The sequence below is a fragment of the Notothenia coriiceps genome, unplaced genomic scaffold, assembly GCF_000735185.1.
Source record: "Notothenia coriiceps isolate Sejong01 unplaced genomic scaffold, NC01 NC01_scaffold00037250, whole genome shotgun sequence".
Taxonomy (NCBI): Eukaryota; Metazoa; Chordata; class Actinopteri; order Perciformes; family Nototheniidae; genus Notothenia; species Notothenia coriiceps.
Window position 1 is genome coordinate 3351600 of NW_011369951.1, and position 23706 is coordinate 3375305.

The 23706-nt window shown below is 40.6% G+C and overlaps 2 protein-coding genes across 2 annotated transcripts in view; both read left to right on the top strand.

Annotated features, from left to right (window-relative positions):
* LOC104967191 (phosphatidylinositol 4,5-bisphosphate 3-kinase catalytic subunit alpha isoform-like) overlaps positions 1-3624 on the top strand; it is a 9090-nt gene extending 5466 nt beyond the window's left edge. Inside the window, exon 5 of the mRNA XM_010796608.1 lies at positions 3529-3624. Within this exon, the coding sequence (XP_010794910.1) occupies positions 3529-3624 (96 nt within the window). The remainder of the gene's footprint in view (positions 1-3528) is intronic.
* Positions 3625-4314: 690 nt separating this feature from the next.
* On the top strand, positions 4315-19573 carry LOC104966714 (epidermal growth factor receptor substrate 15-like 1). Its single transcript, XM_010795948.1, has 11 exons — positions 4315-4320; positions 5595-5700; positions 6223-6273; positions 7095-7231; positions 7396-7459; positions 8414-8461; positions 8615-8760; positions 9425-9518; positions 14006-14167; positions 14829-14845; positions 15162-19573. The coding sequence occupies exons 1-11, from the start codon at positions 4318-4320 to the stop codon at positions 15306-15308; spliced, it is 975 nt and encodes a 324-aa protein (XP_010794250.1). The 5' UTR covers positions 4315-4317; the 3' UTR covers positions 15309-19573.
* The last annotated feature ends 4133 nt before the right edge of the window (positions 19574-23706 follow it).

Genomic DNA, 23706 nt, shown 5'->3' on the forward strand with positions numbered 1-23706 from the left:
CTCCGGCAGCAACCCGGAAACGGATGTCGGCGCGCCGTCTGGTGATTTCATGTCAATTGTGTGTGTGTGTGTGTGTGTGTGTGTTGTGTGTGGTGATGCTGTGTGTGTGTGTGTGTGTGTGTGTGTGTGTGTGTGTGTGTGTGTGTGTGTGTGTGTGTGTGTGTGTGTGTGTGTGTGTGTGTGTGTGTGTGTGTGTGTGTACAGTATATGTGAGGGTGTGTTGATTCATCCATGCATGAATCCAAACGATGTGTAGGTGTGTATAAAGAGTGTGTGTGATTGACGGGGTGGAGCGAGCAGCGCCTTGCGGACTCACATTTCTTCTTCTATATTCATTAGCCTGCCGCTCGTCTCTCCTGGGATGGAGGATTAGCCCGAGAAGGGAAATGAATGCTTTCTGGGTAGGCGGCGTTCTCTCCGCCTGCAGCAGGAGGTCCATTGTCTGGTTTGATATCCGCGCAGCACACGGGACATCTGATCTGGCAGCCCTGACACACACGACACAGCCTTTAGCACAGGGGAGGCACCTGGGAGGAAGCTGAACCGTGTTGACAGGAAGTGCTGTCGTTTCCATCTGGGAACTAGAGTGTAATCGGAGGAGTGGAATATGCGAGTGATTGACTTTACTTGTTGTAAAAGTGGTGGACAGTAATGAAGACTGTATTGGCTTCTTGTTGATAGGGTGGACAACAGGAAGTTGATTTACGCCTGTGGTGTGAATCATCAATACGTTGGGAATTGATTGGACTTTGTTACAGGAGGAGAGTCAGCAGTGAAGCCTTTCATTGGTAGTGTGTTAGAGAGTAAACAATAGAAAAAGAGTTTGACATAATGTGCTGGGAGAAGATTAGCATTAGAGGAATATGTGTGTGAAGCAGCTCTTTGCTGAACTACTCGGACAGGAGGGGGAGTTGACATTTTGATGCAATCAGTGGCAGCGTGAAGATATGCAAATAGCCTTTCATAATGCATTAGCAGCTTCTTGTATTATTCTGCTTCATTACTGAATAATACTAAATCATACAAAAAAATCTCTAGGACTAAATTACTGTCTGCAAATGGCAGCATTAAGCTTCAGAGGATAGAGCCCGTCTCTCACCAAACTGCCCCCTTCCCCTTTCTCCTCTGTCCATAAAATCCATCAAGGGAATTTAAGTAGCTGTTAATTACTTCCCTGTCCCATTGGAGAGAGAGAGAGAGAGAGAGAGAGAGAGAGAGACTGAGACTTTAACAGAGCTAAAGCTAAAGTGGTGAAAATCCTCTCTGCCTAACAAAGCCAAATCAATCTATACCCCTCAACCAGACCTAAACCGCTCTGCCCTCACACACACACACACACACACACACAGACACACACACACACACACACACACACACACACACACACACACACACACAAGCGCGCACACACACACACACACACACACAAGCGCACACACACATACAGGAAGATGATCCTGTAAATTGCTGGTCTCGAAGGTCTGTTTGAGTGCTACTCCAGGTTTTTTTTTGGGGGGGGGCGTTGACCACAGGGGCTGGGGGATTGAAGGAAAATCGTAAATATCCCCAAATTGCAGCTAAAATGTAACATTAAAATTGGTAAGCCCCACTCTGGCCCATAATCTTCCAGAGCACTAAACCATTGCACTAAATGACCTCTATTACAGAGCCTGAACCCATTACGTCAATACAGGAGCGATTACCTGTGAAACAGAAGCGACTAGCTGCCTCTGTGACAGACGTCGCCCCTAAAAAAAGCTCCGGGCAAAATTAGATTTGGGGCCGGGTGTGGCGTGTGCCTGTGGGCTAGAATTAGAGGATGTAGTAACGACCTCAACTTGGTTGTTAGGGAGGAATGTGTGTATGGGGGCATGAGGGTTGATCACAGGGCAAATGGCAGACATCAAAACCAGTAAAGTGCTGTGTGACTGAAGACCAAGTACAATTGGAAAGCTAAGAGAACGGCAGAGTGGTCAGGTGTTTAGTGAATTCCTGTGCTCTAAATGTCACTGTTTCCATCGTCTGATAATATATAATAAATCCCAAAAATGTTAACAGGTCAAGAAAGTAAGTGTAATTACATTCTTGCGTATCAGTCTGGAGAGTGTACTTCAAAAAACGGTATTAAGTGCCTTTTTGTCAGTAAATGTATAATTCACCTGCAGTTGGTAAAAACATTAAATTGATTTGATGCATACAAAAAGAGAAAGTTAACTTACACAATCAGGGTTCCCCACTGAAAGAAATGTCATTCTTTCTGTAGCTCTTAATAGGCAGTATTTGTAATCATTGTACATATCTGACCATGTCAATAGTGTTGTTTTCATCTTCGCTATGAACAGTGTTGATAGTGTTTTTAGTATGTTCGGGCTTAACAGTGACTTGAAGGTTGGAGAAAGTCAGACACTTCAAAACTTTTAACCCACGCACGGCAAGAATAACTCATGGCAAATGAAACTGTCTTATAAACAGTTTAGTCATTTTAAAGTCAGTGGAAAGAATGTCTGTCTATAGTCTTCATTATCATCATCTGCTCTAAAAACCTCAACATCCTAAACATTCTCCCGTCTGCCTCTTATACTCTGTGCCGCACTTTCTTTTGTACCAAAGATCTCCAACCTGTTCAGGGCACTAGTGTCTGCTATCTTGTAGTCGGGGCTGAAAATGAAGTCGGATTTCTGGAAGTGTGTGTGTATTTCTCTCTCAGATTCTATAGGATCTGAACGAGGTGATCTCAATGCTGCAGTCACGCAGGGTGACGCTGTCTTTTGTGTGTGTGTGTGTGTGTGTGTGTGTGTGTGTGTGTGTGTGTGTGTGTGTGTGTGTGTGTGTGTGTGTGTGTGTGTGTGTGTGTTCTGTGTTTGTTGCCATAGCTGACATCCCGCAGGGAGCGGATAGTGGTGGAGATGGAGGACGTTTTTAAGCACTTCAAAGTGGCCTCATTCCACACAGCTGAGCTCAGATGTGGGTGTGTGTGCGCGTATGTGTCTGTTCTCCTTCCATAAACCTCTGTGTGCTTGTCAGTCAGTATATGTTGTTCACAGGTCTATGTATGTAAATGTGTTCATACACTTCATGTGCTAGTCTGTACATGTCTGTGTGTGTGTGTGTGTGTGTGTGTGTGTGTGTGTGTGTGTGTGTGTGTGTGTGTGTGTGTGTGTGTGTGTGTGTGTGTGTGTGTGTGTGTGTGTGTGTGTGTGTGTGTGTGTGTGTTTCTCTTGTGTTTCTGTGCACATGTAAAGATGGACTGCTGTACCTGGCTTTCTTTATACCCTCTTCCAATCTCAGCTCCTCTTGGGAAATGAACCACAGCGAGCACTGCAGTGCTTTGGGCCTCTTCTTAATGTGTGTGTACCTGTGTGTGTTTCAAAGTGTATAAAAAAGGCTGCGTCTCACACACGCTGAGTGGAAGACAAGGGAAAGTGAAAAGACAGAGTGTCACAGTGACTGATGAGTTTCTGATTTCAACCTCAGCCGCAGTGAGGGTGAAATCCACTTGCTATTGCTTTGTCTCCTCTCTCCCCGCAGGAGAAAATGGAAATAGCCAACATCGAACCGAAGCAGTCAATACCACTCTCCAGAAAAGGGCTGAGAGGGACGCTGTCCGCCGCAGAGAGAGACTGATGGAGGGAGGAGTGGGAGATAGCCGGAGTATGTCAGGTTTCATCTGCCCCATGTGACACACAGCGCTCTGACAGTTCTGCTACACTTGATAGTCCCAAACCCTCTCTGCTCACACACACTTTGTATCTATGCTTGCTGTCCTTTCTTTCATGTACATTCTTCTGTCTCTGCCCTCCCTCTCTTTGCAGTCCTCAATTTATCTTTATCAGTCCCTCACCCCTCTGGGCTGCCATTTTGCAGCATATGGCTCTCCCACACAAGCGCGCACACAGGCACTGCCATATGCGTTTGCTCATACACCCTCACACACACACACACACACACACACACACACACACACACACACACACACACACACACACACACACACACACACACACACACACACACACACACACACACACACACAACACACAGCCACCATCCCTTCATCTCTTGCTCCTGTTTTATCTGCTCATCTTCCTTCGGCTGTGTCTTATATTAAAATAGGGCACCTGGGCCAAGTCCTCTGCATTAAATGAGCTCATTATGAAACAGTACAAGATGGCAGACGAGAGGATATTGTAATGAAGGGATGCCTTTTAGTGTCTGTTTCCACCTGACCTTTGATTGACTGAAAATGACTNACATATGCCAGGCCTGTAAGTGGCGCTGTAGTCCTGCCACAAAAGCAGCGAAGAAGACTTCCCGTGCATGGTTGCCATGGTTGCCCTTCTCTTATTCCCGCTGTGGACGCTCTGGCTCTTTTTCTCCCTCCCCGAGGCCTGCGCTTGCTCCTGCTGTAAATCTCTCCGGTAGTCCACCAGCAGACCGTGAGGCAGAGTTTCAGTTAGATCTTTTTTCGCTGGTCAACATGTCCGTTAAAGTTTAAATCTTCCGGACAAAATTAGAAAAGTGCCGGTCAAAGGTCTTCTTGGTTATGTATTGCGCTTTAAAACAAATGAATAACGACTCTATATAATAATAAAAAACGGAGCCTCTCTTTTCCTCCCCCACTTCTGAGAGCCCAGCAGCTGATCTCTGAGCAGGAGAGGTGGGGAGAGGCGGGGCTATGGCTTCAACGTTATCAGGAAATGGTCGTATAGGCCTAAACACAGAGCCGTTTGCCCCCCCAGAGCGTTTCGTTTGCAGATCTACCCACCTTGGGACCCGTTATCGTTTTCTGCGTTTCCATGTCGACCTCGTGTGGCCGGGGCCTAAAGCGCTGTACCAGATTTCAAATGGTACATCCCAATATTTTACCAAAGTTAAACTCCAAATGAGAAATAAAAATGACAATGCTTCCATTTTTAGGACGAGGGAAGAGAACTAGAGAAACCCTGAATAGGAAATTAAAAAGAAATGGAATAAATTGCAGAAAATATATATAATCCACTTCAACTGGTTGAGAGAAAATAGGCTCTGCCTGTCCAGGTGTTCACAATGCAGCAGGTGGCGGTGGAGATGGTATTGATTAGCCAAATATTGATATGAAGCCAAACGTTGATATTGTCTAATTAAGTATTACACAATGGCTGACAGTTCATTGAAAGTTTAATTATTGTAAATTCAATTTAATTCACAAACCACAACACCCCTGTTTATTTTATATTACATTATGTTGTTTTCAAAAATAATTACTGCTCAATTTCTCAATCTGTTTGTAGTTATAAACCCTCATCCAGTTGATTGCTATTGGTTATTATTTGTACACCTTGCTTAAACTAATGCATGAGTTGTTGATCAACTGTATATTTTAAATGTGCACGCATATACAGTAAGGACCACATAGTCACTGTTAGGACATTCAAACTGTGACTCCTGCTGTGCGAGTGTGCCTTGTGTTTTCTGCCTGAATAGAAGACACAAGGCACAGAGACCTTAGGGAATCTGACCCTGTGTACGCAATGTTATCATTACTGACATGTGGTGTGTATGTAAGTGTGTGTGTGCTAAGACTGTGTACTATTCTCGTCTCTGTCCTTACACAGGAGGATCCATTCAAAGTGAAGCCATCTGTGTTCAACAGCCAGCCTCAGGAGCTCCACACTGACCCTTTCCACTCTGAAGACCCCTTCAAAACAGACCCCTTCAAAGGTTAGCATCGCCCTCTACTTTACTTCCACTCATCTTCTCTCACTCCTCCTCTATCATAGAGCTCATTATTTGATTGTTAGCAATAATGTAGAACACATCAACTGTGTCGTCTCAATGTTCATGGGTTTCATCCCAGACCAATATGGCGGCTCTTTTGGAAACTGTCTTTATACGAAGATATTTCTGAAAACATTTAAGGCAGAAAATAATCTATGCAATTGCTGATTCTGTCTTGATTTAGACCGAGAATGGTTATTTTGTAAGTTTTCAGTTGCCACAAGTTGACATTTACAAGGAATGATGGGATAGGTAGCTGCTTCACTCGGGAATAATGATGTTTTTTTGTCACTTTGTGCTCTAGTCATTGTCCCTGCTGCTCCTTCTGCCTCTTGTTCTCATCTGATTATGTTTGTACTGCCGTTTATCTTTTCTCTTTCCTCCAAGTTCCTTCTAGTTTTTTTACCTTGAGTTGCTTTCTGACTGTGTCTTTGTTTTCCGCCTGCTCTTCGCTTTCTCCTGTAGGTGACCCTTTCCAAAATGACCCTTTTGCAAAGCAGCCATCGACTGTCACAGGTATTGCCTTAAGACTCAGATTTTGATATAGTTCAATTCACAAGAGAATCTGTCCCTCTTAATGGAATTGTTGAACGCTATACACACCTCCTTGAACTGCATGTACAATTTAAGCATTTCAAGAATCAATATTTGATGTAAAATATTATTAGTCTGGTGCATCTACATAAGTCCCCCCATCAGATACCCTCAATGTATTATTATCTAAATATCAATGTGGTTGCTAAAATATGGCTTATAAAGCATCCCACCTGCCCTTTGAGTTTTTCTTTTTATAGCTCACATGATTGTAATTGTGCATAGAATAAAAGTCATTCATACACATCATATATCCTATGTATTATTATATATACATAACCAGTATGATTCCCTGGTGAATGGTGTCTTAACCCTCAAATGAAACTCATACACGTCCTGCCTGTGCTTTTGGTGGCAGCCTTGTGTTTGTAGCTGTGCCCCCACATATGTGAAACAGCAGTATGTGTTTCTGTGACCTCTGTCACACTTCCCTCTTCAGCAATATTGTGAGGTTTCACTTCTCTGTGAGGTAGATGAAGATCAGTGATAGATTTCACCATTTTCCCACACATTATTATATATTGTTGTTGATCGTTTAGTGTGACGCCTAACCCAAAGCATATAACAGAGATAATAGAAAAGTTCTGTCTAACCGCATTGGAATGTGATGCTGGATGTGGGGCCTGGGTTTATTGCCTATCTGGTTTCATAATCAAACTGAAAGGCTAACACGCTAACGTTTTGGGGAATTTGAAATGGCTGAACAATTGAAAAGTTAAAGTTATCCATCATTTCTGCTGCAGATCCTTTTGGAGGAGACCCGTTCAAAGAGACTGATCCGTTCAAGTCTTCGTCTGAAGATTTCTTTAAGAAGACCACAAAGATGGATCCCTTCTCCACACCAGACCCCTTCAGTAAAAGTGCCACATTACCTTCCAAGGTACTTGTTTAAGACCAAAAGCAAGAAACATGGAATTAACTTATCATCATTAAATAAAATCCCCTTTTTTAAATAAAATCAAGATTTTTTTTTAATGAGTTTTCTTTACAATATTCAATACTTTGAAAATATAAATGCTTTCACTCTTGTTTTGCTTGCGGCAGCCAACCAGTCACTTCACAAGCAATGACCCATTCTCTTCAGGCAACCCAAAACCCAAAGTACCAGGTACGGTTTATTTTAATTTCCAACATCTGCAGTTTCTGTGAACTTAATGTATTTATTTTTGAATTAAAGTGAATGGAATCTCTCAGTCTTTGTGCCAAATATTGCCATAAATAGTCTCAATCAGTTGTACTATCCTCTTACTGTCTGTCATTGCTTGAGTTGTTTTTGTGATGGAATAACACTCATGAATGTATGTATATCTGCAGCTCTTTCAGTCAGTTGTTGGTTCACTCCAGCAGAAGAAAATGACTTTAATTTCCTTCATGATATTAATATAGCCCATACAAACACGTACACAATGTGGATTAGCTTGAATACCTTAGAGGTTGGAGGAACTTGAGCCTGTCACCACACTGAGGTCATGTTGACGCAGGCTGAGGTCACCATGGTGGCTTGCCTATTCAAACCATGGCAGCTGAGGATAGCTGTCAAATTAGCTTATTCATTTCCATACTCAGATTGTTGATAGTATTTCAAAAACAGCTACTTAACATCAACACTGGCTCAAGTTAGGCCTGGCATATATGACCATAAACCTAAATGTTCTTTACCTGAAAGGCCGTTTCACATTTATGGAATCAATATTCTTATGTATCATCTATCATTTAGTACAATATGTAGGCAGGCCTGAAGCTGCTTTGGACAACTGTCATAAAAATGGATGAATGTTCAACTCTAAGATCCTGTCATCATAGCCCTATGCAAAAATGTTCTTACAACTAATAATTGGAAACAAAAGTATATCCTGAAGCAATGGAAGAATTCTAAGGTCACATTAATGCTCACTATGGCAATGCTAGCAAACTTAGCATTTACCAGCTTTAATGTTTACAATGTTCACCTTCGTGTTTATGTCTGTTCCCATGCTAACATTGCTAATTGTCATTGCTAATTCTTGTGTGTGTCTGTAATCTATCCAATAATTTACCGAGACATGTTTCCCCATAACTATAGATCTCAACCCCATGATGTCCCTGGAAGAAAAGTCAAGGGATGGTCAAAGTTAGTACATGTATTGACTGGGAAGCATTTATGTGTACAAAATGTACACATAAATGGATGTTTCAGTTTGGACCGACATAGCAGACTGACTGACTGTAATCAATGTAATAGACTAGCTGTAAATATGCTTACTGATATTATATTTTTCTTCAGATCTGTTTGGCACGTTGGACCCGTTTGGCAGCGGTTCGTTCAGCAGCAGCAGTAACAGCTCGGCTGGCTTTGCAGACTTCAGCCTCATGTCGAAGCCCAGAGAGCCTTTTGAGGGCCGGGCCGGCTGGCTGCCGGACTACCAGAAGGTACCAGATACATGCTTATTCTTTATTTAGTGTTCTTCATCAATGCTCTTACATTTTTTACTTTGCATTACTTCGATTCAATTAAAAAAAAAATTTAATCATAAAAAGGAAAAATGTGAGAAGTTTTAGAATTTATTAAAACATTATCTTTTTCATCAGTTAATGTTTCTGTAAAGAGTCTATTGTTGGTAAATGTATTTTGTGTAATCAAGAGATTGTGAACGATTTATATTTATTTAACAAAAAGTGTGAACACACACGTCCAAGTCCAGATGTTCCCATTTTCCTCCATCTCTTAAAACGCAGCATGGTGAATCAGTGTGGCGTTCGATGGAGCTGGACTCATCACAATAGTTTCAAGAATAAAGAAGGAGAATCAGTTCCTCTATTTAGAAACAGCTTCTGTTGTAGCTGTTTCTATCAGTTTGCTATTAGCTGAGCTAGTGTGTGTGCTTGTGTAAATATAGTGTCTGTGAGACACTTTGAACTATTCCTTTTCTTCATGTGAAATTATACAGTGTTGGATTATTACTGGTGAAGGTTTTATTGCAATTTCAACCTCACCTGGCTCAACTCCCTGTTGCTCACTTCACTCTTTTATGCACATTTTAATAAATTACATCTATTTTGAATAGAACCACATATCCTCTCTGACTCTTTCCAGTCCGTGTTTGTGGATGATCCATTCAGCAGGAAGAGTGACACGCCAGCTCTGCCACCGAAGAAAAGTGTCCCCCCAAGGCCCAAACCCCCCAGTGGTGAGTGTGATACCTTTTTTTAAATTATAGGGTGTTGGAGATATTGGGACTCATTACCTTAAACGTCTCTCAGAGAACTCCACTAGGATAATTTGACCGTGTTAGAAAGATGAACAATGAAGAAGCATCTTTGAATACATACATGATCTGTCCCAGGCTAGTGCAACAAAGGTCAGCTTAAGAAAGAAGTGGGACTTTATCGAAACACCGATTAAGTTTGATGGTTTAATGTGATAACCACATCTCCACCATGCCCATATCACCATCCTGGTGTGGCTTACATAGATTGAGAGCTTGGCTTCAGCCAATTCCATTGTCCATTCAATCAAGATCAAGACACTGACATTACCAACAAGGCCCAACAAGCTCAACTTGTTAAAGACAGTCTTTCTAGTGCAACAGAGGCTTCTAAGGGCTACCCGACTCACAGTGTTCAGATCACCAGAGATCAAAGCTCTCAGGAACTGGCAGGAGGGGAAATGGCTTCTTTGTTGAAGGTTTCAATTAAAAATAGAAACATAAAAGAAACCTAGAAGGTTAGACTGTTTGGTACAAATGGAGGGAAGACTCCAGAAGAACTTTGTGCAAGACATCCCAAAAGTCTTAAATATGCTTCTGCATTTGCAAAGTCATGTATTGCTGTTCCTTCCTGTGTGTGTTTGTGGTTGGGGTCTGTAGGCTTGTTTGTAATGCTTTTCCTTCATATTCTTCTATGTGCCACCTTTTGCTGCATTTATTTTTAATATAAAGCAGTTTACATTTGCTATAAAAATAGGACCTCCTGCTCTGAACAATGTGCAGATATTTCCTGCTGACCTTTTTGACTTAATGTGTCAACATGTCAGTCAAACTTCACCTGAATGGACAGGAAATAAACCATTTTCAGTTCCCGGAAATCACAGGCACTCTTAGGATGTAGTTGAGATTATAGAAGTCTGCTTGACATCGATGCATCCGTTACTGGAACATGAACCCAAACATGTCAGATTATTATGATTGAGATACTGTCCATCACTAACATGGTCTTCCAATTCCATACTGCACCCTTAATTTATAAAGCAGTTCAGTTTGTAAACCGTCGGACAATAGTTTACCCTAAAATACAAGTGTAAACATGCTACACTGACACTCAGCCTAAAAATAAAATATAAGTAGTTGTAGAACACTGTACAAGGATTCTCTCACTTCCTACTTTATGCCCATAACACATGAGACGCATGGTGTCTGGTTGCAGATATTGAAAATGAATAATGATCGATAATTAAAGATATGTTGGAGGAAAATGACAAGTAAAGGTAGCTTGGGGGTGGCACAACACTGTCCCGTGGGAATCATTGTTGATAATGTGAATCACGATTACCCAGAATACCCCTCTGTGTTCAGCCTCAACTGTGGCCACACTTGGTGCTATTACACTACCCTGCATGCTTTCTGACTCAGGGGTTGTAGAATGGTACTAAAGAGAGACGTGTTACAGTTTAGTATTTGTTTTAAGAAGAGGCAGCAGACAGCTTCATCTCCACTGTTAACTCTGCAACTACTAATGCAAACATTCACGTTATTGCTTTTCAATATTTCATAGATATTTTCTATTAGGATTGTTAACACAGTGCAGTTCTGATGTTTGTGTAGGCACATGAAGGTATAAGAGAGATGATCTGTGGTTAGCTTGGCTTGTTGTTTGCAGACACACCCTAACCTACTTCCCCTCTCTTTAGTGTGTGTGTGTGTGTGTGTGTGTGTGTGTGTGTGTGTGTGTGTGTGTGTGTGTGTGTGTGTGTGTGTGTGTGTGTGTGTGTGTGTGTGTGTGTGTGTGTGTGTGTGTGTGTGTGTGTGTGTGTGTGTGTGTGTGTGTGTGTGTGTGTGTGTGTGTGTGTGTGTGTGTGTGTGTTGGCTGTCCTGGATCAGGCAATATAACGATTGTCTTCCTCTTCATATAATAAAATTATAATATTTGTGTTCTGTCTTCAGTTGCTTTACTTGTAGTGTTTTCAGTAGATTAACTACTGCATGTGCAATTGTGTGATAGACTTTAAAATCAGATGACACTAATGTAGTGGGTTATTTTAAAATTGGGTGGAGCCCATGGTTGTGGTTTCTCGTTTGTGTGTCTGTGTGCGCAGTTTACTGAAAGAGGAAAGAAATGATTGGCAGGCATTGAGCTTTGCTCAGCATGGTGTGAACTGAACAGCTGACCCCGAACAGCCCAGTTATCTTGATAATAGAGCCAAACACGTGTGTGAACACTTTGACTGCTCCTGTGGTTTAACACCCATAAAAGCAACATGGTGCACTTTTTTATGTTCCCACGGCCCTCTGCCATGCACAGCTGCTGTTTTAAGCAGAAACTGCCATTACTATAATTATTGTTGCTAAATTATTTCTTATTTGTAGACAGACCCCCTGTGGTTCTTCAGCATGTGTGATAAATAAGAATTACTTTTTATAGCATATCTATATAAGTGTTTCAAATATACTGGTGTAAATTCAAGGGCCTCTATAAGAAGCTTTTTAGACATTAAAGAGATTTCAGGTCAAGAAAAATGCTACTGATTAGACCTTTTTATTCTATATCTTCATTGAACAAGGACCATGCATAGAATACATTCATCTCAGAAAGAGAAAAAAAAAGCTATATGCCACATTTTTGCTAGTGGCTAAATTCTATGAAAGTATTAATGTTTCACTGATCGCAAGGGCTAACATATAGCTCCATTACAAGATGTACAGATATGTTTTTATTATTTTCTACACATTTTTTACGACTTGACACAGAAAAAGCACAGAAACATTATACACAGAGGTTTCATAATCAATATCATCATATCAACATTTTTGGCCCTGTCAGGATTTTTCTTGTTTTGTATAATTCTTTGTGTTAACTGTTAGTCAAACCAAACAAGTTGCCACTGTGGGGTATTCTGATGGTCTTTTATCACTACAACTGTATATTGTTTTTCTTTTTAATATAGAAAATATATATTTGATATGGTTTCATTAATCACCAAAATATCAAAAGATAGTGAAATGATCTTTTAATTGCAGGGCGATATTATGTGTCCATAAATCCTGACTTTGTCAATGTATGTGTAAAATATGGTATTGAGTTATCCTTGAGGACAATGAATGTGTGTGGTCTTTGAAGATGAACATGTTATTTGCGTAGTTGGTACTTTGGTGAACCAACAGTTTGTAATGTGGGCAGAAACCCAACCGAGAGTCTTACCAGGAAACCGTTGAGCACGGTTGCGTGGGTAACGGGTTATCACGTTTGTTTTTGTCCTCGGGTGTTGTCTTTCGCTCAGTTTTTCCCATACCAGCGGAGGATGTAGCACTGTATGTGGTAACTTGCAGAAAGATTTGTATTGGCACTTGCTATGAACTGCTGTGGTGTGGAGGTGAAACTCGCACAACTTTCAGAGCTGTTAGCTATCTCTGAGGTGACAGCGGAGTTATTGCAGGGCGTGGGCAGACCCATGAGAACTACATCATTTAGTTTTGTGAGTTTCAATCCTGAATGATCAAATCAGATCCTGTGTTATCAACATAGTTCACTAAGAGAATTTCCCATGCAATCTGCAGTGAACATCTTCCCCTGAGATACGTGAGACCTGAAGCCTTTGACATGTCTGCTTTAGTGTTTTTCTTTGCAGCTCTCTTGTCTTCCTCACCACACTGCAGATATTTATTTGCAATCAGAGAACTTTCTTTTTCGGTTTTTCCTTATTCCCTTTTTGTATGCCTCTTCGCAGGCGACTGCCATGACGAGGCTTTCTGTGTTGGATTAATATATATGAATTTGGATAACAAAGATCATTATCTCTGTGACCTCACAAAACACATTTTTGGCCAAAAAACAAATGTCAGTAATGACTGTGACGTGTAAAGGGAACTGGAATCAGAGTTGGAGGAGCTTCTCATTCCTATGAAAGTTGCTCAGTGGCGCATGAAGCCAAAATGGCTTGACTCGAGGAAAGAATTGTGGATTACAGGGCAGTTAGACTCATTGAGCACGAGCACTTGCGGTTTCCTTAAGCCCCGCCTCTGGACAGTCAAATGAAAGGAGAGGAGAAAAAACCCGGTATTTGGCTTTTAGTGAATTTTGCTACTTTCAAGACGTAATCATTCCAATAGGGACTATTACAGTGTTCGTACCTGGCACGTACTGGGTATTCGATTTAGCTGAAAACGTCACTGACATGGAAACTAGTACCAGCGTTTGGCCACTATGCAAATTTGCTTCAATGCCTGGCATACTTCCTGGGGGTTTAACGTAAACTGCAACTTGAGTTGTTGGCGGAAGCATACGAATTCTGGTTATTATCGTTAAAGCCTTAGCATTTAAGAGTTTTCATCAACACTGTTGTATATGCCCGTTTAACTCTGAAAGCATGTGTGGAGATGATGGAAACATATAGAACCGTGCCTATCTGAAATCTCTCTACTCTCTTTTTGATTGTATCGATGATTGTCCTTCTTGTCTTCAGGTAAAAGTACTCCAGTGAGCACGTCTGGAGCAGTTGACCCTTCCAAACCATGTGACCCTTTCCAGCCATTTGGCAGTGACGCCATCGACCCGTTTCAGACGAAAAAGGGCGTGGGAGACCCGTTCAGCGGCAAAGACCCTTTCGCCGCACCCTCGGCAACAAGTAATGTCCCTAAAGACTCAACATCAGGTTTTGCAGACTCCAGTTGTGTACGTTGAGATGGTTGATGCTGTTTAACTGTCACTGAGTAGAGATGGCCGCACAGCTATGCACAGACACAAGAACATTTTATAGTCTGATACTGTAGGGACTTTAACATGCTCCTAAAGACTTGTGAGGATGGATTAAGCAGAGCTCTATAAAGGTAGTGCATTCTGGCTGAATGGTGCTACTCGGATGAATCTGAGACGGCAGTATCCCCTCTCAACTGTCAGCTCTGGAGTCTGTCTGCCTTGCTTTATGTTACTAAATTCACCATCTGTGTTGCTAGATGTTTACTTCATGAACTCTGATGTCACTTCTCGATAAGCACGTCTTATGTTAGTGAAGTTTGGCTTTTTATCACCTCTTAAGCATACTTCTACATATTTGTTGTGCTGCCTGATATCAGCGCAGGCATCTGCTTCACCATCTGATACAAACTGACTAAACTAAATCATTATTTATGTTAAATAAAAAATCCTAATCCCTTTGCCCCCAAGAAAACCAAGTAAGTACACACAGAGACAGAGAAACTGCGCAGGAATCCCTTCACAATCTTGGTGTGTTGTGCTTTGAATTCTAATACATAATGTCTCTGTTCTGTAATCCACTTCTCTGACAGGACCTGACAAAGCCAAGGTAAGAGACTGAACACACAATACAATGTACTTAAACATGATGACAATTAATCCACATAATCTAAAGAGCAGTACGTGATATTATGGATGTTATCATGTGTAGCTGAAAAAGGAAATTACATTTGTATGTCTCTATCCATCCATATATTTCACTTTCAGAAATAGGAGGACAGTCTTTCTATCTTTGTTCCTTTGTTGTATGCTAGGTAGCTTTCTCTGAGTTGTTGTTAGCCAACCTGGTTAGCCGTTTTCACAAATGTATATTTCTTATTTTAAGGTTTGTCTCGTTTTCAAACGGTTTGTCTTCCTGTGTGTAGTTTGGGAACGAGGCTCAGCAGTTGGAGTGGGCGAAGCGAGAGAGTGAGCGGGCAGAGCGAGAGCGGCTGAAGAGGCTCAGGCTGCAGGAGCAGGAGGACTTGGAGCTGGCCATCGCCCTCAGCAAGGCCGAGATGTCCAATGCATGACCTGGGAACCCCCCCAAACTCCCCCCCCCCAAACACACATAGCGAAGAGACATGCAGAAAAACATGACTGATATCGAAATACTCAGACACAAAGCACACTACCGGTATAACTCATGTTCATACAAACTCTGGTCCACACACACACACACACACACACACACACACACACACACACACACACACACACACACACACACACACACACACACACACACACACACACACACACACACACAGACAGGTCCTGCATCTCCACTAGTTACATTCCCCCATGCGCAATGACTCAACCAATTAAACAGAGAACTTAAAGGCCGTTGACATTTAAAACCCAAGACAACAAAACTGAGGGCCGACAACTCCATATTGTAATGCCGCGAAGAGACAAAGGAAGAAGAAAGAGAGGAAGAGGAAGGTGTGGCCTGAAGGAAACAAACGGATGCACTGTGTTTATGCACTATAGTGGCTGGATCCAGGCTGAGCACCTCGACTGTTTGAATTCCACGCGTTGTTTTCCAGCTCCACTCACATGCTAACAACGCTGCTAGCAATGAGCAGCTGTGACGAAAATTATAGTTGAATTCAAACCGCCCAGGTATTTCTTCAAAGGGATTTTTTTTACTGATATATATAAGGGCCGACATGGATATATCACACACTACTGATGGTATTACCTGTGTCCGTAAGTGTTTTGGTGGTAGGAAAATGCTACAGGATGAGGCGTTGCTTAAGTATTTGTTTATAGAGAAGAATGGATTTATCGCTCCTCAGAGATTCTCAAATCTCTATTCTCCAATTTTCTTTCTCAGGAAATGCTGTCACAAATCCATACTCAGTGAAGAGATGAAAAAGTTGATACTGGTTGAGTTTTTTTACTCCTCCCCACTGCGTTTTGCTAAGATTTGACCTCCAGACAAGGTTGGATTAACATCAGGCTAAGCAGGCAGGTCCCTCAGGGCCCAAAGACTCCAGGTTCACTGTGTGGCACTTAGTTTGTGCTTTATTTATTTAATCACATATATGTTCAAGAATATGCCACACCCACTGAGGAACAAAATACACATGTGATTTCACAGCACTACTTTGGTTTGTACCTCATTATGAGGTAATGTGCTGTAAAGGCGCCCAAGTTACAATGGGTACTTCTTCATGTTTAGCCCCCTAAAACCCGATGATGTCACTGTGATATTTTAAGGGTTCATTATTTATAAAATTTGAGAAGCTATTATGAAACTTGCCCTTTAAAGGATTCACTTGCCATGATGTGTAAAAAGGTGTAGTTAGTTGGGTCATATGTTAGATATTGGATATTTAAAGAATTGAAAAGTTGACTTCAATTAAATATATTATTTCAAAGATTACCTATAATGTATTATTTAAGTATAGCAATAATTAAGTTGAAAGTCTTTTTTATTTAAACTCAATATTATTACTTCCAACTAACCTAAGACAATGATGTGTAAACTGTTGACATGATACATTTAATTAGGGTCAATGTTTTAAAAAAAATATTACAGTAAATAATTTAATTTCTGAATTTAGCAGACTAAGTAGCTCCTCTTCATTTGCATTTCCCCGCTTAGGCTTTTTATTTATTGGGATTCTCATAGTGTTAAAATGTTTGGTCAACTCAAAGAAAAATATTAAGATAATTGTTCTAACATCACGTGATATATGATTTTACTCATTTTGCTCAGCCTTTGTGTTAAGTCTTATTATTTCACATTGGTTTAACATTGTGCATATTCCAGAACATATTTGTGCTTAATTAACAAAATAACCACCACCTAATATAATTACTATAAACTAATATAGACTATACATAAAGAACAACAAAGTGGGCGGGTCAATGTGGCCCCGGGTCCAGTTCAGGTTCAATATATTTCACATTATGAAAGGAAAAAGAAAAAACAACTGATAAAGATCAATCACTGGCTCCCTCTAATGTGACAAACACCTGACTTGTGAAAACAACTTTAGACGTCAGCATCCTTTGAGTGACCGCAACAAATTTGTACAGATATATTTCCTTATCCACGAGTGTGAGGTTGTACCGCGTGTTTAGACAAACTGAGCTAACTCTGCCTCTCCTCCACAGCTGTGATGTCACACATTCAACTAATGACAGGTGAGATGAGGCAAATCGTTTTTCTACGTTTCTTTTCTTTTTATAGGAGGAGGATTTTAACCGTTTTTTGGAGCTGGCTTTTATTTGAAATGTTTTTGTTTTAAAGGAACATCTTAAATGAATATTGTAGTTCTCTACAGACAGTGAGCAGAAGCTGGAGAGTGTTTGGAAAGGGTTGGAGTATCAGGTGTCGTAATGCTGGGAATTTTAAATATTGGAAAAGTGCTATTTCTTATGTGTCATCGTTTGATGTTTTTCTCATGGACTGAACCACTGTTTTTCTATGAGTTGTCCCTTTTACTTGAAGTAGTGAGTGATGTTTGTGTCTGTTTGATTTCATGTGGACTTTAAAGCAGAAGTTATTTTCTGTTTCACTTCGAGCCCCTGTGTTTCTAATATCATGTTTAGAAATGCAATTCTTTATTGGTGTGTCATTCTCAATCATAAGCTTCAGTCAGTGTTTCGCCTGCAGTCAAATTCTGACGATACCGTCTGAACATTACTTTTGGAGTTTCTCTTTGCTTAGATATAGCATAGCCTGGTGACATTGTTAATGTTCCTTTTTGAGCCCAGGTTAAACCTATGGCCCTTTTCATCATATTTAAATACAGTGCTGGATGTCTTTTGAGGGAATTCAAACACTTCAGTCTGATGTCAAATACATGTGTTACGAGGAATGGAGGCATTTTGAAACTCCCCTTAACAACTTTTAAGGTGGAAATGAAACAAATATTTTGTAAAATCTCAGGAAGTCTGCTCATTAATGGCAAAATACGACCATTTAAGTCTTTAACTTTTGTTTTAATAAGCCCCCTGCCACCAGAGGCAGCAGTGAGCATAGTGCTTCTCAGTAATTATCCACTTACCCTTAAGAATTCATCACAAAGGATGAAGATTGATTTTACCCTGTTTTTATTACTTCTTTCCCTTGCAGTTTATTGTTTAAATGTTTGACCCATCTAAATTATTTTATTTTACTTTAAATGTTGGTTCTCTCTGATCACCATCCAGCACTGTGACACAATGCGATATTACTTTGGGCTAGGTCAAAAATGCTAACAAGCTCATTTTGGGATGAAACTCCAGAACAAAAAATAATAATTGGACAATCATATTGTGATGAAAACGACTCAAATGGAAGTTTACTTTGTGTTGGTGCGGGGCTTTGCATTGAGAATATGACATTTCTTACATTTCTCAGTCACCACACTGAACAATAGCATGAGACTGAAGTATCAAACTGTTGCTGTCCCCCAGATATTTTACATGTGTAGAGCTGCCTTTCTGGGGTTCAAAATGCTTCTAATGTGAATTCACAGAAAAGATGACATGATGGAAATGTGAACTGCTTCTCCCATGTCATGTTTTTGTCCTGTTTACATATCATACATATTTAGTTTACTCTAGCTGTTACAGCAGTGTTCCTGGTACATGGAGCTTCTCTAAGCTGTACACCTCCAGATTGACATCTTAAATCTTTGCCTTGCCCTTGTCACACTGTGTTGAAGATGTTACGATACGATGTCAAACATCTTTCCACCTGTTCAGTCCTCATTGAAGCAAAGGTGCTAGTAGCGGGCAGCTAACAAATCTAGCTTGTTGTCTAGCTCTTCTGAGAACATGTCCGTTTGTTATGTAACGTGCTGCTAGCTTGGTAGCTACATGTGTGGAACTGACTTTCTCTGGGAACAAATACTTTTAATGTGAATTCAGAGAAAATGTAGCTAGCTACCAAGCTAGCTTATTGTCAGTTCTCCATTTTCGGTTAACATGTTCACAACAACGTGACATGCAGCTTGCCCCATTCGAAAAGAACAAGACTTTTGTTCAAAATGTCCCCTTAAAGTTGGACTTGGTGTGTCTAGTCCTTATAGTCACATTGAGACATTTGAAGGCTCCAAAAACGACTGTTTCCAAGGTAATACATGATGTTAATCCCGCTCAGACCAAGTGCTGGACGGTCTGAAAAGTATATACAAATGTAAAATATGTTTAAATTGAGTGAAAGGAAATGTAGTATTAGATAAAAAAATTAAGTTACAATCTTATCACCAGAAATGTGAAGTCAGATAATAGTATGACAGTTCCCCCGTTTGCTGCTATAGACAGATAAGTGGGTGCCAAGACGTATAGATACCTGACCCCGNCATGTGTGGAACTGACTTTCTCTGGGAACAAATACTTTTAATGTGAATTCAGAGAAAATGTAGCTAGCTACCAAGCTAGCTTATTGTCAGTTCTGACCCCGGCTTGTCTGCAGTGTACTGCTTAGAGAGCTGAACTCCACACCGGTACCATCTTTTACTGTCATCCGTTACCTCCATTGTGCAATAGATAATGTTTATTTTTATTGTTGTTTTTGTATATCCTGTGAAACTTGTTTTTGATGTGATTATTTATGCACCAGCAACCACTCACTCCCAGCTCTGTAGAGCAAGGTCAATACAAAAGGATACAATCTTAATCATTTTTAAGATTCACTTTATTTCTTTATCAATGGTGGATTTTTTTTGGAATGAAACCTTTCAATCTCTCTTACTGACATACTGATGCGTTTGGGGGAACCTCTTTGATTCACTTAAGTTTTCTTCTTTCTGAGGCTTGTTGGATTTTGTTTTCTTTGCCTTCAACTGCCCTTCCTCCCGTGTAGGCAAACTACTTTAAGGCTGTCTTTAATAAGATACATACGATGTGTATACAGTCTGTATAGTACCATGTCTGTTATATTTGTCCTGTAAAAAGTGAAGATGAAGAAGAAAAAGTAAACTTGATGAGGAACCATTTGGAGGAGCAAACAGATATTTTGAACAGTGATCCCCTCTACATGGTCTGTGCTGTTTACTAGAATAAACATTTCAGTTAAAGGAGAACGAACTGCTGCTTGATTTGTGGAGCTCATCTTTAAAGAGACAAGAAGGATTTTCAGTTGAGTGCTATTATATTATAATATTGCACATCCATAACGTTTTGGAAGTTACAAAAAGCTAATAAAAAAAAGAGAAAAAATATCAAGTCAGCCAAGGGTTAAATATCCTTTTAGTGTTGCTTAAACTCCAAAAAGGACTGAATCATGCATTTCCCAAAATGCCACTATTTTATTTTGACAGATAACAAGTTGATGATTTAAAATTTAAAATGTGAGCTTTGTTTTGTGACGCAAGAGACAGCTGTTGAGTTTAAAAAGTGTAAGTCCGTCAGCGTGTGGTTCCATTTAGGGATGCAAATAACACAATCACCATGAGAATATGATATTTATCACAAAGGCTGCAACCCTATCATTTTGATTCAGATCCTGTAATTGTAAAAACAACTTCAAAAAGCAACAAAAAATTGTTTTCATTATTTTGAGTTTTCTACAATGCTGTCTCTTCACCCCCTTGTTTGTACCACAGGCTTTCTGACATACAGCACAAACTGAGATAAACCACATGACATCACTCTGACATTTACAGGGTGAAAGACAATACATACTGTAACTGATTTCAGTGGGTGAGTATAGTAACGGTGACCAATTTTGTATAACATTAGTGTCACTTTTCACATCAAAAGGCCTTAACTGTGGCAGTAAGATGTAACAGTACAAAAAACACCTTTTAGTTGCTTTGGTTTCACGGTCCTCCTAGTGTGCATGCTCCACCACTGTCCTGAAGAAAATAGCCATCCTTGATGTTATCAGAAACACCTGTCCCCTTCTCCTGTGTCAAGTAAAAATGTCATATGTTATAATGGTTTGATGAAGGAAGAGGAGAGGAAAAAGGTTCCTCAAAACTGTTGAAGGACATATTTAATACAACTGACATTTTTGCCATGTTGCAGCACAAAAATAGCAAAAAACAAAGAGTGTTCGGAGGAGTAACACATCAGTCAGAGAGGCTGTTTCATACTTGTGGTAGTGTCCCACAGTTGACCTATTTTCTTTAGTAAAGTCTATACTCCCCACCCTGTATTTGCTTTCCAAGGAACACAGAGCTTTTTCTCTTTCTGCTCTGTGCAGTCAAACAGGTTTCCTACCTTCAGTCAGCCTTTTCCCTGCTCAGCACTTCCTTCTGGGACCTTACTTGATCTTGACCACAGTCCTGATGATAGCTACGCTAAAAGAAAGTAGCACATTTAAAGGATAATTCCGGTTTATTGCAACTTGAGTCTTTTCTTCGCAGTTTTCGTCATCATTTCTCTGAGTAATAATAACGTTGTTCTCACAAAGACAATATCTGAATACAGGGATATCAATATAAGGATGATTGACAGGTAAAGAAACACAAGCGAGATGATCAGAAGGTTGGAAACAAACCTCCAGAGTAGCCAAGAATGATTAAAAAGAGTAGACATGTTCATATTATACCCAGACTGTCTGTCAAAGCGTTGACCAATCACAAAGGCTGGATAAGCGGCCAGGCAAAACTAACAGCTCAGTCACAGCGCTCCATGCGCCCCGGAAGCTCAGATTGTTCTTATTTAAATGAGCGTCTGTTTGGGACTATGCATTACTGAACAACAATATCACCCAGGTGGATCACAGACTTCCTGCCTGACAAGAAACAGCTAAGGAAACAATTATTAGACTCCCACACCATCAGAACTGGTTTCCAAGGCTTAATTCTGCAAAGAAACCCATGTGTAACTTGCCCTAAATTAGAGAAGTAGAATGTAAACTCTTATGTCATTAAAACCACCAACAAACCAGGAACAATTCTGAGAACATGACCAATGGTAGCCAAATGCAAGCAATGTTCCTATGTCTCAGCTTAAGTACATACTTTTTTTACCTGAAGAAAGTATATTCAAAGCAGGCCCGGTTCTACGGGGGTGCATAAGGGTGCATTGCACCCTCAGTTGAGTAGTTATGCACCCTCATTTGAAAAATGAAAAGTGAAAAAAATGAAAAGTCTAAAATATTACATATATAATAACAATAATAATATTAGTAGTAATTGTAATAATCAGAAGAAGAAGTATAGCCTATAGTTGGAATAAAATACATTGTAATTGTGGTTAAATAACATTGTCTGCTGCATTTATTTGGTCAATTTAAACGTTAAGTAACGTTATTATGTCAGGAGCGCGGGACCTGTGCCGCTGCACGTTCATCATCTGCAAGGTGCTTACACAGCTGTCAAGGATGGACATCAGAAAATGGTTAAAACAACCAGCCCTTATCGCCAGCAGTAACACTGCATCTACTGCAGGTAATAACAGTTCAGATCATGGCGACATTACGCGGCCACTGTCGTGGACACTAACGCCCGACTCGCCGGCTTTAACCGCCTCGCCCACGGAGGCGGAGCAGCTGTCTTTCTTTGCCCCAAACACCGCCACCCCTCAGTGACCTGCAAGTGCCAGAGGACCTCGGCAAAATAGAGCCTGCCCAGGTACAATAAAAAAAGTACCCAACTCGCCTGTACAGTGGGTTAAGTCGCTCATTTGCAGCTCATGGTTTCAAAACAGAGATTGGCTGGAATATTCATGTAAAAAAGATGCCATCTTCTGCTATGCATGTAGACATTTCGGTTCAAGTAAATCAGATGCCTTCACCACAACTGGCTACAACAACTGGCGCCATGCTCTTGTACGTGATAAGGGACTGGGAAGGCATGAACCAAGCAAAGAGCACATAGATCCATAGATCTCTTAATTTTGCTCTCAAAGTGCACCAGATTGATGATTTTAACTTCAATATAAAAAAAAAAAATCCACTCCCCTCTTATAAAAATAGCACTTTACCACTGCACCCTCTCTAATCTCAGATGCACCCTGAGTCATTTTCTTCTGGAACCGGGCCTGATTCAAAGCAACAACAACCTCCTCTGTTGCTCTCCCTGAGGTTTCTCCCATTTTCCCCTTTAAACTGTGGGTTTTTCTCTGGAAGTTTTTCATTGTACGATGTGAGGGTCTAAGGACAGAGGATGTCGTATTGTCATACTGATATTCTGTACAAACTGTGAAGTCCACTGAGACAAATGTAACATTTGTGATATTGGGATATATAAATAAAAATTGATTGATTGAACATACCAATGCACTTTGTAAACAAACTGAAATAACCTTCAAAGTAGCAAACATTCTATGACTTTAACATATAACAAGACAAGCTGTTTCTCTGACGCTGACAAGGCCTTCCAAAGAGCTTAGACAACCTGCAGTAATAACCCCCCCAGCCCCATGTGCAGTGAATTACACTCAGCTACATTTCATGGACACAGCTGTGTAGTGTGAAATGAATGCTGTGCAAACACAGCGGCCATTTCTGGACGTATTAGCTGAAACCTAAGCAAT

What these genes read in the sequence shown, in the direction of transcription:
- LOC104966714 (XM_010795948.1), top strand. An exon ending in CCCAAAACCCAAAGTACCAG is followed by an intron (nt 7,460 to 8,413) that starts GTACGGTTTATT and finishes CCATAACTATAG; the next exon opens with ATCTCAACCCCATGATGTCC. An exon ending in AAGGCCCAAACCCCCCAGTG is followed by an intron (nt 9,519 to 14,005) that starts GTGAGTGTGATA and finishes TCTTGTCTTCAG; the next exon opens with GTAAAAGTACTCCAGTGAGC.